At 30.5% G+C, this 14,646-nt stretch overlaps 1 protein-coding gene and 1 pseudogene across 2 annotated transcripts; both read right to left on the bottom strand.

The window, feature by feature from the left end:
- Positions 1 to 4,005: 4,005 nt before the first annotated feature.
- LOC146939697 (uncharacterized) lies at positions 4,006 to 5,192 on the bottom strand (annotated as a pseudogene). The gene has a single exon (XR_015031751.1). The product of XR_015031751.1 is annotated as an uncharacterized LOC146939697 (transcript).
- Positions 5,193 to 7,758: 2,566 nt separating this feature from the next.
- Positions 7,759 to 9,574, bottom strand: LOC146939698 (uncharacterized). The gene is made up of 3 exons (XM_085753242.1): positions 9,119 to 9,574; positions 8,943 to 9,018; positions 7,759 to 8,435 (listed from the first exon to the last, which is right to left on the bottom strand). Exons 1-3 carry the CDS (start codon positions 9,152 to 9,154, stop codon positions 7,921 to 7,923), a joined length of 627 nt encoding a protein of 208 aa, XP_085609368.1. The 5' UTR covers positions 9,155 to 9,574; the 3' UTR covers positions 7,759 to 7,920.
- Positions 9,575 to 14,646: the final 5,072 nt, after the last annotated feature.

Genomic DNA, 14,646 nt, shown 5'->3' on the forward strand with positions numbered 1-14,646 from the left:
TATATGTGTCTATATTAGTGTCATATTCAGATTTGGAGAGGTTCTTTTGGCACCTCATATTAAATTCTTGACAATGTGGACTTTATTACCAAATCTGCTATCATGTCTTCTGCATTCATATTTTGCGTTCGTTTTCATATGTCGGTACGTATCCAAATGTAATATTTTCAATCACTTACTAGCAAAGTTCTTCAAAAAAAAATCACTTACTAGCTAATGAATTTTTGGATTGCATCTATTTTATTTTATGTTTCATTATTTTTATTTAATTTGATTATTACATTAATTTTATACGTGTGTGATTCAAATATGAAATATGTTATCATAAATCATGTGTTTTGTTAAATTGGACTGATTTTCGATATGTATTAACTATATTATATTTCTAACTAGAAAAATAAAATAAAGTATATAACATGACGAGAAAAGCTAACATGAAAACCGTTGAAGCATAATTAACCTAATTGGTAACCAAGCCCACTCAAACATTCAAGTCTAGGAACATGATCTCAAGTAATCTTACCAAACAACAACTCAAATGTCTGTAGTTATAACTTATAACTAGCCTTCAACAACGTTGCTAAGTCAAATGTAAGTCACGTGAATCAAAATAAAATAATTACAACGAATAAATAACATTTTTCTTTAAGTTAAGTGACAATTGTTTTATTGGTATTACACGTACATAACAAAAATGAAGATTGTCGTCTAATCATTTCTTTTAAATATATTGTCTTTATAAATTTAACTAAGTTGGTAGGAACAATGCATATTATATATATATGGTCGAGATTTGAACTTTGAATATTCTACTTATTTGATGAATTCCTAGATACTAAACCTCTTTGAAAAAAAAATAATAATTAGAAAGTTCGGCTTCTTTGATTTGAATATTAGAAGATCCTATATTTCAACAAATTATTACCTACCAACCACGTTCACTTCAACAAACATGAAAACTAGCACCAATCAAACTTTAGTATAGTAGCATGGACCAACCCAACCTAATCTCTAAGACACCTTTTTAAGCTTTCACTTTCACCAAATAATTTATTTTTCAGGGTTTTAATTCCGAACAAAACTCTTATTTTTAATGAGAGAAAGAATTTACAAAAGACTATGGAACTAATATAGAAATACCACATCTTATTAATTACATATTAAATTGAAACTTAAGATGTAAAGACAAACACAAAGATAAAATAATCGTTCAAATGTTCGACATATCTAAATCCTCACTAATTGGTGTAGTAGACCACTTGAAAAATTAAAAAAATTTAAAATCATAGGTCTATTTTACGATTTTTTAACAATTTTTCAACGGTTTGAGTTTTTGGTGGTTCTAAAAGTGATATATGTGATTTTTGTCATGCTTACACTTGGTTGGATAGCGGAGGTTTACAAACCTTTCTATTTTTTTGGAGTTTCAAATCTCCCTTATATTGTCTTGTCAACTGAAAATTTCTCCAACTAACGGTTATATTATAAAAAAAAATTCGTAATTTATAGCAGTACTAAACTATGTAATTTATTTTTTTAAGTACACGAGCTTTTTAATCAAACTTTTAATGGTCCATCCAAACTATTTTTTCTGGCTCCGACATTGGTAACCACACAATGAAACTCCACAAAGATGAAGAGATATGGCCCATTATTATTATTATTTTCTTTTTGTTCTGCTGATGAAAATAACCAAATTAAAATGGGCACTAACTATTGTTGTCAATTTCATGCAGTCTCCCAAGATGCCAGTTCATCTTGTTATGTTTGAATTTTGAATGATTTATCGAGTAAGCGAATTTTCTTCAGATTAGTGAGACTATGTCACACTGGAACTATTAATGATACACTGCTACTTCAAATAATTTTGTTCACTAATAAATCAATAATAAATAAATTGGGTCCATAAAATGTTTTCACTCCATTTTATATATTGAATGTCACACTAGTAAAAAAGTATTTTTTTATTAACCCATTGGTTTTTTGGCCAAGAATTGTTCAATCCAGAAATCGAATTCAGGTTTGACCGAACGATTTATCCTTTAATATTTTTAAAATAAGTGTATAGTTTTAGTTTTTTTTTTTAGATTTCATTAATTTAAGATTCTTGTTATTTTAGTCTTTGATGTAATATTTTCAACCGGTTAGTGAATGTCACGTGATCGAGACAAATAAAATATAAGTACAAGGATCAAGTAATAAAACTATAAATTACATGGGTGAAATATTTTCAACTTCAACTACTACATATTAATGTTTGTTATCACCGTAAAATAGTAGATTTTTGGTTTAACTTCTTTTTTTAAATCACCATGTTATATGTGAGAGGTATTCATCGTTATTTAAGCATGACTAGGGCTGGAAATGAGTCGAGCCGAGTCAAACTCGTCTGAGCTTGACTCGATTCGATAAAAACTGGTTCAGCTCGAAACTCGGCTCAAGTTCGACATGAACTCTTTTTTCAGCTCGAGTTCGGCTTATTTAAAGTTCACGAACAGTTCGGTTCGAATCGGGAAGTTCAATTCATTTGTTCAAATCTAAGATTGAAAATGAGTCAAACCAAATCAAATTCAACTCAATAAAAATTTGTTCAGCTCAAGACTCAACTCAAATCAAACTCGCAAATATCAAATTTAACTCAATAAAAATTTGTTCAGCTCAAGACTCAACTCAAATCAAACTCGCGAATATCAAATTTAACTCAATAAAAAATTTGTTCAGCTCAAGACTCAACTCAAATCAAACTCGCGAATAACTCGGGTTCGACTCATTAGCTCAAATCGAACTCATCGGCTCAAATCGCATAATAAAAGTTTTAACTTTTTTTACTCATAAACTAAATGGCTTTTGAGAGCTGGTGTTTAATAATTAAACTAAATGAGGATATTATTATTGAACAATCAATAGTTTAATTAGCCTCAAACCCACCTTGCCTTCCTCTATCACAAATTGCAGCTTTTATATAGGAAATCATCTTCTCTATTTTCCAAAACATCCGATGTGGGACAATTTGCTTCAAAGCTTAAACTAGTAGTTGTTGCTATTAAGTGTTGGTTTATCAAACATGGATATGGCTCACCTTTATCTTATTTTATTTTTTTGTCAGGTAGCCTAATGACTAGAATTCATCTTATAAGATGAATAAGTGGGGTGTCCGGGGTTCGAACCCCGGCCCCTACATATAATTGTTAAGTGTTGGACCCTTTTTTATTTTATAATCGTTAAATTGTTTTTTAGATAATTGTTAAATTGTTAATTAAATTTGTAATCCCTTTAAATCAATATACAAAGTATTAGAGAAGTCTTGTTTCACTTCCTACTTGCTTAATTGATTTAGTATCGTGTAACAAAATTTAAATTTGGTTGATTATTTTGACCGACCGTGTGTGTGTGTGTGTGTGTATATATATATATATATATATATATATAATCGAATCATCTCATGAACCAAACGAGTCGGACTATGTATAGTTCATGCCCAGCTCATTAAGTAAACGAACTTAATTTCCAACTCAAGTTCAGTTCATTTGGTTCATGAACCAAGTTCAACGAATCAATTGTCGAGTCGAGTTTCGAACTTTATTCGAGTTGTCTCGGTTCATAGCCAGCCTAAGCATGACTAATTCCCATGTTTATTCTCTCTCTCTTTTGGTAGAACTTTACTCTCTTTTTCTATAGTAATGATAAATTTTTGTTTTATTTTATATCAATTGTCCATACTACTCAGAAAAATAGGTTACTGTAGTAATTGCTTTTATATACAAACTCATACACACATTAGAAACATTTGAGGTCAAGGTAAAAACTCACAGATTTAGGCACAACAAGATTACAAAAATATGAAGAACAAATCCACAAAATACCCATACATATATGCAGGGCAGATATAGTATTTTTATCCAGTAGAACATACAGTGGATGATTACTATCTGTTCGTGAATACTTGTTGATATCCCTAGTGTTGACCATATTGCACTAATACATGTCAATGTGTGATCACACATAGGTCAAAACCTTCAGTCATGCATTTAATTGGCAAATACATACATAAATTATTTGTTTTAGAACACAAAATAAAAGCATAATGATATGCAACTCCTACATTAGATCCTAATCAACATTCATAAAAGAGAAAAAGCATTGCCAAACAAATTTAATATGCCAAAAACAAATAAAAAGTAGGTTCAAATCCAAGGCATCCACATCATATTTTTCTGTCCCAGTCTCTATGGTCTTATTTTCCTGGTTCCCGTCTTGTTTAGGTATTGAAGAATGTCCTCCAAATGATCTCCATCCAGTTCACAAGGCAAGCAACTTCCTCATCTTTCAAATCAGTTATGGGTGGGTCATTACGACGGAGGCCTTCATACATTTGTCTTGCAATGTCTTTCATCCTCTGTCTATTCTCTGCAGAAACTTGAATCATTCTATGTAGGGCTTCCTTGTTATGGAAAATAACAGCCTTTTTCATCTCATACTCATCGTATTCTCCATCGTCTTCTTCACTTTCATTTTCCTCTTCTCCATTGTCTTCTTCACTTTTATCATCATCCTCTTCGGTATCATCTTCCTGACTCTCCTCTTCAAGTGCTATAGGATGCCCTTCAAAAGGTTTCCAGTCCACAAACTGATCAACTTCGTAAGCTGTCCTTTTCCTCATGGGCATGACAATGAGGTTGAGATCTTCCCACAAATCTCTCATTTGATCTTCTAATCTCCGGGCTTTCTCCATATCGATTTGCCAAATTCTACGTAAGGCTACCATATCACTGAGAAGAGAATCCAATTTTCGCTCATCCATTTCTGGCTGTTGGTTTTGAGCCTTAAGATGCCTCCAAGTTGGCCTTACCCTTAGGTGTATTCCTCGTTTATGCGTAGTCGCATAATACTCTTCACACTTCTTAGAGCGAAATCTGTCGCAGCCAAAGTTAGGTTTGCTAGAGGATGTGCACTTGCCTTCCTCTTCTTTTGGTCTCTTTGAATAGGAAATCTAGGAGCCATGATTTTCACCTGTATCATATCCAAGAAACCACTCAAAAGCATTCACAATTTCAAAAACCATATTACAAACAAATTAATGTAACTCTCAGGTAATCTAATTACCAATAAGGCCCAACAAATTATTCTAACTTTCTTTGCCAATACTCATAATATTTCACAAATTCAAAAATATTAATCAAACTCATTATGACGGCAACATCATCACTTTCAAAGTAACATTAAATTTAACATTACAAAACTCAACCAAAGCTAAGAACGCGTTACTTATAAGCGTAATTGCAAGACCATAACATCAATTTGGTAAATAAAAGACTACACAAAAAGGGGCCCAAATTAGGTCACAATCAAACCCTAATCCATCAATTTCTCAATCATTCTTTACCACAGAAAATCATAAACTTGAAGTGAAAAACACATTATTCTTAACTTTAATTTGATATCAAACCAAAGAATATGATAAATCAGTATATAACACCAAAACCACAAACAAATGAATCTTCCACCGTAATCACAAATTCAAGCGACTCAGTGTAACAAATCATGTTTGATCTTTGTCAGAATAAATAATTAAGTAATATTTGAAGATTATTGTTTAACTAACTAAAGCATAAAAGAACGCAAAAGAAAAGAAAAAAATGAAGAAAAAAAAAACCGTAATGAGGTTACCTGAGAAGAACGATGAAGGAGAAAGAAGAAAGCTTCAAGGAAATAAAGGTGAGAATAGAGAATAATAAGTGTTGTAATAGAAACGGTAAAAGTGAGAAAGAGAAGGTTTTGGTGTTTGAAACTTGAAAGAACGAATGAATTAGAAGAAGAAGGCTTTGAGCGCGAATTAACTTCCCGCCAAGTGATGTCCTAGAAATTTGTTTGGGCCCGTGTGGTGGCCAGAGCTATAAGCCAAATATTTCGAGAATTTGTTTTCACACCCTACTAATTTTTTTATGTATCCTCCGAAATTCTTATTTGGCTCTTTTTTTTGGTTACATGAGATAATAAAAAGAAAAAAAAAGAAAAAGAAGCAAAGAAAAACTACGTCCTAATAAAGGACACTCTCATAGCATCAGCTAGTAAGGCTGAGGATAGGCATGGTAATTGTTGATATACCATCACAAGAGACTCTGATTGATTAGCACCTAGTTTTGCAAGTATGTCCGCGTAAGAGTTTCCTTCTTGAAAAATATGATGAATGGAAATATCCCACTCCTTATCCAAATACGTCTGAATGAGCTCCAAGAGGTTCGCATAGTGATGAAGCCTAGACACTTCCTTTGACACTAAATGCACCACATGAAGAGAGTCAGAAAAACAAACCAGTTTCTTATTTGGCTCTGTTTGGATTATATAACTAATAAAAAAATCACGTTTCAAATTACTATGAGTTATGCTTTTATTATGTGTATGATGTTTTATTCTTTGTTGTGTATTGCAGTTCGACACATGCTTGTCAAAACATATGCTCTTTGTCACAAATACTTATGCTCTCTTTGCTGACATATTTCAGATTATATACCGGGAACTATATTTTACGCATTAAGATTATTTAATTATCAATGTGTGAACATATAGACTACAAGTACTCTACGAAACTAGTCTAATGGTGAGGTTTGACACAGTTCGAATTACATAATCTGAACTATTAATTTTTTTTTTCGATTAGGTTTTTCAAATTGTTTTGAATCAAAAATTGGAGGAACTAGGGTAATTTGTAGATGTTTTATGAGTTTTTAGAGGATTCAGATTATATAATCCAAAATATTATAATTTTTTTTTGAATTATATAATTCGAATGGGGTAAAATGAGAAATCTAGAGAGCAGCGAAAAGGATGGAGGGTGAAAAAAAATTCTCAAATATTTTTGCAGGGCAGCAAAAATGATTCCCCCAGATATCATTATTCTATTTCTTTTTTGAATTTTAAAGATCATATATTAAGGTAACATTTACCCTTCTAATAAAATTTTACATTAATTTTAAAAAAATACTTTATCAGTAATAATCAAATTAATACATAAATTTTAACATTACATTGATGCAAGTGGAATTGAACTTAGATATTTTAAACAAAGTTTTTTGTCTGAGGCATGCGAACGCATGTGGTTGGGAGGGGTGACCCTAATAAAGCTGGTCAACCAGGTTCTTTGACGGAGATTATTTATGGCAAAAGTTGGGAAGGTTTGATAACTCAACTTGATTTGAGCTAAGAGTTAAAGGAATTTGAGATCTTGGGTCTGAACCCAAAGGAAGGAGTAAAATATTACTAACTTCTAACATTTGTCATTCAAAAAAGAAAATTATGTCCAATTTTTATGGATACTTCACACCAATAATATAATTACTTTTGAAAAAATAATACAAAGTTATAACTTATTTATATTTTTACTTTTAATATCATGTTTTATTTTTATTTAACTTCCAAAACAAACATGCAAGCCAAGAGTTATGGCTTTAGTTGATGTCTACATTTTTTTTTTATAATTATAGTATCATTTTTTATTTTTGTTTATCTTTCAGTATTTCAGACATTCAAAACAAACATGCATGCCAAGAGTTATGGCTAGAGTGATAGTGTCATGCTATTGATCTCATTCTACTGCAGACAGTGGTAAGGTTTAGTAGGCCAAAGGGTTTGATCTAACTTCTAAGTGTTAAAAAGGAGTCAAAGGACCTATGTGCTGCTACTATGTAGTATACAACTTGTACTCTATTCTCCCTCTTACTAAAATTTTCTTAAGGCATATTGTTAAGAAATTGTAAGAAATTAAGAAGTTAAAAGTTGCCTCATTTATCATCTTTTTCAGGATATACATTGGAGAGTTATTAAAAGGGTAATCAAGTTTATATTAAATTATGACAGAATATGCAGAATTAGACATGATAGTGTAAAAAGGACATATTATAGTCTAACTCAATAGTAACATAATTAATTTGAAGGGTGATAACCATGGTAGAATCCATGTTCATTGTCCATAAGAGATGGTTGATGACCATATTCACTAATAGATGACATTCCAAGGAAGTTATGTAGCCATCCTTGATTCCCTTCAAAACTTGCAGGCCTTTGCCATTTGGGATATTCATTGATTCCGGTAACATTTTCATTGGCCCTATTGTTAAAAGTTTCATAAAACAGTGGTGTTTGTGCTGCCAAATGTTGATTGATGTTATAATCATAAAACCATTCAGGTCCATAGCTATCCTTGTCATAGAAAGTGGGAATCCTATACTGATTTTCAAAGGCACTTGGGTAATTTGTTATATATTCTTGATTATTGTCATTGATATTATCATGATCTGTTTGTTCTTGATTGTAATCTTCATTCAAAATTTCTGCATGTTTACCCAATTTGGCTAACTTTTGGACCAAAGTTGAAGGATTGACAACTCCTGTGACTGTTACGTTTTGATCTTCTGCATTAATGTCTACTTCATAGACACCTGATACAAATTCACAAGTATGCAAGAGTAAGATTAATTTGGAAGTTTAGCATCAGAAAGTGGCTATGTTTGGATTTGCGGTAAGTTTGATAAAATCACAGCGAGTCGCCTTAGTTTTGTAAATGCTACACTTTACGGCTTCTACAATTTGACAAACCCACCGTGATACCAAAATGCATGACATGTTTGCTTTATCAAAGTTGTTACTATATGTTTTTGAAAAATAAATAAAATCTCACAGCTTAAATTGCCAATTTCTTGTTAGTATGTACTTAATTTTCAATGCTTATTCATGTTTCAATTTCATTATATTCTTAAATTCTTGAACATGACATATATATAAACTATTGCAACTCTTATTTTTCTTCAACCTTCCTTTTGCAAGTCATATGGTTATAACATGTATGCTTATTATACGACAAGGGTAGCTTATACACAACGGTTCTAACTTTTCAAAGATATCTAATATAGAAATTGAAAATTAAGAGTAAAAATTTTAAACTTTACCTTCAATTTTTCTTAGTGCTTTCCTGACTTTGGTCCTACACCCTTGACAATTTATATGTACTTTGAGAACAAAAGTCTGCACCAGAGGAATTAAAAAACACATCTCAGAAATAACATAATAAAATAAGTTATAAAATATGAAATGAATTAATGAAAAAGATTATAAATACAGGGACCTCAGTCTTCATGGACTCATGTTCATTTGTTGACATTTTTAGCAATGTTTAAAGCTAGAATATAAGAAAAGAATGCCTTGTTTTCTTTTTTCTTCTATGACTTGTGTTTGAAGAATGCACAATGTTTGCACTAAAGATGTTTTATAGACAAAGAAAATGTAAAGAGACAATATGGTTATGTTTTGGGTTGGTGAAGGTTTTTTTGACCAAGCTTTGGGTCCGTGCAGTTTGGTCAGGCAAGGATTTTGTGCATGTCTTAACAATGATTTTTGAGAAATGATATTTGTACAACCATTTTGTAACAATATTTTGACAACTTTCTCTCTCATATTCACATTATCTTCTTATTCTCTCTCATCTTTTTTCTTTCTCAATTATTTTTGACCAATAAGAAAAGAGAAAAACAAAGTTGTCATAAAAGTTGTCCTAAAAAGATGTACAAATATCACTACTCATGATTTTTTGCACTATGATCATGTGATAGAGTTGTACGGTGGATTTGTTAGTTCAATCCTGCATATTTGACCCTTTCAAGTGTAGAAAGAACACACTTTTTGTTTGCAACAGAAGTACTCCCTCCGTCCCTCAATATATGACCTAGTTGACAATATACATTATTGACTACACTACCAAAAAAAAATATACATTATTGACTTGACATAGTTTGACCATATTTTTCTACTAATTCACAAAGATAAATAATATCATGTAAGATGTTGTTGGATTCGTCTCGATGAATATTTTTAAAATATTAAATTTTCATAATTTTTTTAGTAGAGAATTGAAGATATGAAAGATAAAACATATGCATTGGTACGTATGTCGGAGTCAACTAGATTATCTATTGAGAGACGGAGGGAATACTAAGAGAGCCTTACATTTGTCTGTTATATGGTATTGTGAGCTTTAATAAAAATACTTTTACTTTCACGTTGAACTCATATTTGTAAGGACTAAATTTGATATGAAATTTATGAGAAAAATATTTACTTGTTTGTTAAGATCTGGATTTTGTTTGACAGTCCGAGACTTAACATTAAATGCGCTAATACAATGTGACATACTTTTTTTTTTTTAGGGAAAATAACTTATATCATTTCATTAGAAATAAAATCAGTAATACATGTTGGAATTTCATCAAAGATGTGGAAGCTAGGTAATAATGTGGCTGCCTTAGCTAATTCATGAGCAACTTCATTTGCTTGCCTCCTAATAAACTCGACATGATAGTTTGTTAAAAAGGTATTACAAAACTGGATACTTTTATCCATAATGGATCCAAATTCGGTGCTATCTCCTCTGTCTTTATTAAAATAATCAGCTACTGTTTTCGAATCTACCTCAAAATTAACATTTGTGAGCTGAAGTTGATTAATCCTACAATGTGACATAGTTCTCCACATTTAAGGTGCAAGGACATTGATAAGCAGGGTTGCAGTTTGAATTTCATATTCTATACTTGTGAGTTGAATCATTAGACTACTTTAATTGGAAAAAAAAATGTGACATGTTCCATTCTTAAAATAATTAAATATAAAAATAACACGACGTTAAATATTTTGATACTATATCAAATAAAATTTTAAAATACCCTGTTATTCACTATTTATTTATCTTGTTTTCTAGTTTGATTGTTTCATTGGAGGATATGCCCCTTATGTACACACCAAAAGTCATAGCTATACCCAACCTTTAAGAAACAACCGATATAAAAAGCTACTTTTACCCCTCCCTCTTCAGGTTCTTAAAAGCCCATAATATTAATTTTTATTCTCATTGGATTTGCCTAGATTACCAAATTTTGTAGGAAAATTGATGTGTAAAAATCTTGAAAATTTAACGTGAGCCTTTTAGAAACCTAACTTATATACCTACTGATTGTGGGTTCATGGGCAAAAAATCCTATTTTTTTTTTGTTTACAGTGGACTAACCTCCAAATTTTAGGATTTAGATGTGTATAAAAATCTTAAAATTTTAAGTGGGTGTTTTAGACCTCAGAATTGTAGGAATCAGATGTGTGAAATTCTCGAAAATTTTGAATTGAACATTTTACACATTTGCAAGAAGGATTCGGATGTGTATATATGTAAAAATTTTAAACAGTTTGAAATGAACATTTTACACCCTCTAAATTGGGGATCCAGATGTGTATAAATTCTAAAAACTTTGAAGTAAGCATTTCACACCTCCAAATTGTAGGATTCAAATGTGAAGATCCTAAAAAATTTAAAGCAAGTACTTTAAACATTCGGATTGTAGGATTGGATGCGTAAAAATATACTGAAATATTTAAAGCGTTTTACACACTTACATTTTAGAATTCTAACAAATTCCATCCAAAATGCAATACTCAATGAAGGGTAAAACAATTAATAAATTTTATTTTCACCTGAGAAGGGCCTACGAATTGACCCGGATTCAACACTTGGACTCCAACCTAACAATTCATTAAAAAAATTATGAAAAGATGAAGACACTTTTAAAAACTCTCTTCATTATTTTCAAAGTTCAATATAATATTGATTATTATTTTGACAATAATATTCTTAAGTATTTTCCTTAAAAAAATATTCTTAAATATTTATTTTATAATGAAAAATATGTAGAATAGATAATAAATTTTTAAGGTTATTACATTAAAATTAGACAATTTAATTAAACAAGTCCAATATGGTATAATAAGATATTAATTTTTATGTAGAGTTTAAAACTTTTTTACGCATGAATTTAATCAAATCAAATCACATATCTAATGTAACAAAAAAAAAATAACATATATATTTTTTTTGAGCAAAAAAAAAAATATCTAACAAACGAAAATAATAATCAAATATGCCTTTTTTTTTCCTTTCCGTATGTGCGGGGCGCACGAGCCCCAGACCAGCTCCTTGTTTATGATTAGTCATGTGCAGGGCGCATGGCCCTGAGGCGGATTTCACTGTTTTTTTTTTCTTTTTTCACTTTCCATGGATTTTAACCCTTGATTTATGTTTGGTACTTGAGCCTGTTTGAAACACTTCCCAAAAACTCTTTTTTAGTTTTTAAAAACTTGAAAATTAAAAACTTGTTTGCTAAACTATTTTTAAAATTACAGTTTTGGAAACTGTTTTGAATTTTTTAGTTTTGGGGACTAAAACTAAAACATGTAAAAGGATAACCATTGTGAAAAGGGAACTTGTATATTTCAAAAACTGAAAATAAAAACTATTTCAAACAGGCCCAAAATCTTCCCAAGTTGTTTGGATTTCAAAATGTTATAATATAACATGATTTTTATTTTTTATTTTTTTATGATGAGTTTTATAGAGATTTTTTAGAGAAAGGTTAATTGTTTTTCTTTTTTCTATGAACACGATGCAAAGCTCAAGTGAAAATTTTGTGAAATCTAATTGGTGGTAGGTGAAGTTTTTTTTCATTTCGGTTTTTGCAATAGAAAAATACGGTCATACTAGATTGATGAAGGGGATACATATTTGGGTTAGGTTGAAGATGACCTTTTGAGCTGAGTTTATTAGTTTAAGATGTGAAAGCAACAAACAAGATGATGAATTTTGTACTAGGCTTGTGAGATGAACAAATTGATGAATTTTTTGGTTGTGTCTTGTTTGGTTGGAAGAAGATTAAGAATTTCATAGAATGTCTTATCAGTTTTCTATTTTTTTCTTTCATTTTTACATATGAATTAATTTATTTAAAAATGATTAATAATGTTTCTATTTTTATAATCTAGATTTTTTAATAATTTTTATTATTTAAAATTAGTTTTTTAGTTAAAATAAAAGCCACATAATATTTTAAAAAAATCAAAAAGAAATTAAATTATCCAATCAACATTCCACATCATCCATTTATGCATTCAGAAATCATTAGGTCCAGTGATAAATTATTTATTTATATTCTCTTCCTCTCAAATTCTACAAAACTGTTATATTCCTACTCATTCTCAAGCTCCGATTTGTTATTGCAAACATACATTTCTCCCCATATGATAAAAATATCTGCGTTTATAGATGGACTCGGGGCTTAAGTACAAACGCAATGCATACATGTCCCATTCTTTTTTGGCCTTGCTGATCCATTTGGATAGCCTCATGAATACTCTTCCAAACAAAGCTCCAATTTTTGGCCACCATGGAATTCTACTTTGACATCAACCGCTACACTTTGTTTGCCTAACAATGTTAAAATAAACATAAATAAATTATTAAACCTCATTCCTCCATCCTCCTTCTTCTGTATAGCAAGTTTTTCCCACGTTTACCACATAATTCCTTTATTTCGACCTCCTATGTTACCCCACCAAAAAAAATTCATATTTTTTTTTTATATTTCATCCTCCACTGAAGAAGAAATTAAAGAAATAAAAATATTATGAAATAAGTTGGAATAACTTGATGAAATTTTTTTACTATCACTTTTTCTTTTGCTTTAGATAAAGAGGATCGTTTCATGAATCTTCTTTCACTTTAGATAAAGAGGATCGTATCCACTATGAAATCAATATTCGTCGAATTGTGATAAACATTTATTTCGTGTATGTGTGAATATTTTGAATTTGACAAGGATGAGTTTAAGCAAACATTTTATTATAAACAATATTTGGCTATGATTTGGAATATGATTTTGTGGGTTCGTGGGGAGGTGAGTCATGTCTACATCTTCTCTAATCGGTTAATCAACGTTGGCTCAAATTGAAGCTCGTCAATATTATACAGGGAAATTGTTTTATTTTTTATTTATTTCAAGATCTAAAATTATCTTTGCTCATTTTATAAATCATCAGCATATCCTTCTTAATGTTGAAGTAGTTTCGTTAGAGTGTGACTTAGTATGTACAATTCTAAATGCAGTTTTGGTCCTTTATTTTGGCAAAACCATAATTTTTAGTCCCTTTATTTCTAATCGTGCAATTTAGGTCCTCTATTTTGGCAAAACCATGATATTGGCCCCCAATTACTAATTATGAAATCGGTGACTAAAAATTGTAGTTTTGTAAAAATAGAGGGATTAAAATTGCACAATTAAAAACAGAAGGACCGGAATTTCGGGTTTACCAAAATAAAGGGATCAAAATTGCGTAGTTTCAAATAGAGGGATCAAAATTGCGGTATTGCAAAAATAAGGAAGAAAAACTACATTTAAACATATAATTGATGGTAGAATCATTTGGTCTATGCACAATTACTATTGATGGTAGAATCATTTAGGCCTAAAATAATCACATAAGTGAGTGGAACACTGCATCTATATCGAAAACCTTAATGCATTGGTTTATGGTCTCTTCACTTATAAAATGTCTAACCCACTTTTTCAAGAATTGTGAAACTTCTAACTCACATTTTTTACAGTAACATTTTATACTTCCCACTGGAGTTCTTCTAGAACTGTAATTGATTCAATTCAAATACACATTTTTGTCTCATGTATTTTCTTTCTTTCCTGGTCAAATGATATCCAAAATAGAGAAAAATTTAGAAACCGCGTCTTTTCCTTTCTTTTTTTCTCACCATATATTGAGAGCTTCTTA

The sequence above is a fragment of the Medicago sativa genome, chromosome 3 (assembly GCF_051527215.1).
Source record: "Medicago sativa cultivar Bolivia chromosome 3, Bolivia_mono, whole genome shotgun sequence".
Taxonomy (NCBI): domain Eukaryota; kingdom Viridiplantae; phylum Streptophyta; class Magnoliopsida; order Fabales; family Fabaceae; genus Medicago; species Medicago sativa.

What these genes read in the sequence shown, in the direction of transcription:
- LOC146939698 (XM_085753242.1), bottom strand. Translation starts at nt 9,154, where the DNA reads ATGTCAACAAATGAACATGAGTCCATGAAGACTGAG. An exon ending in ATGAGTCCATGAAGACTGAG is followed by an intron (nt 9,019 to 9,118) that starts GTCCCTGTATTT and finishes CCTCTGGTGCAG; the next exon opens with ACTTTTGTTCTCAAAGTACA. An exon ending in AGCACTAAGAAAAATTGAAG is followed by an intron (nt 8,436 to 8,942) that starts GTAAAGTTTAAA and finishes AATTTGTATCAG; the next exon opens with GTGTCTATGAAGTAGACATT.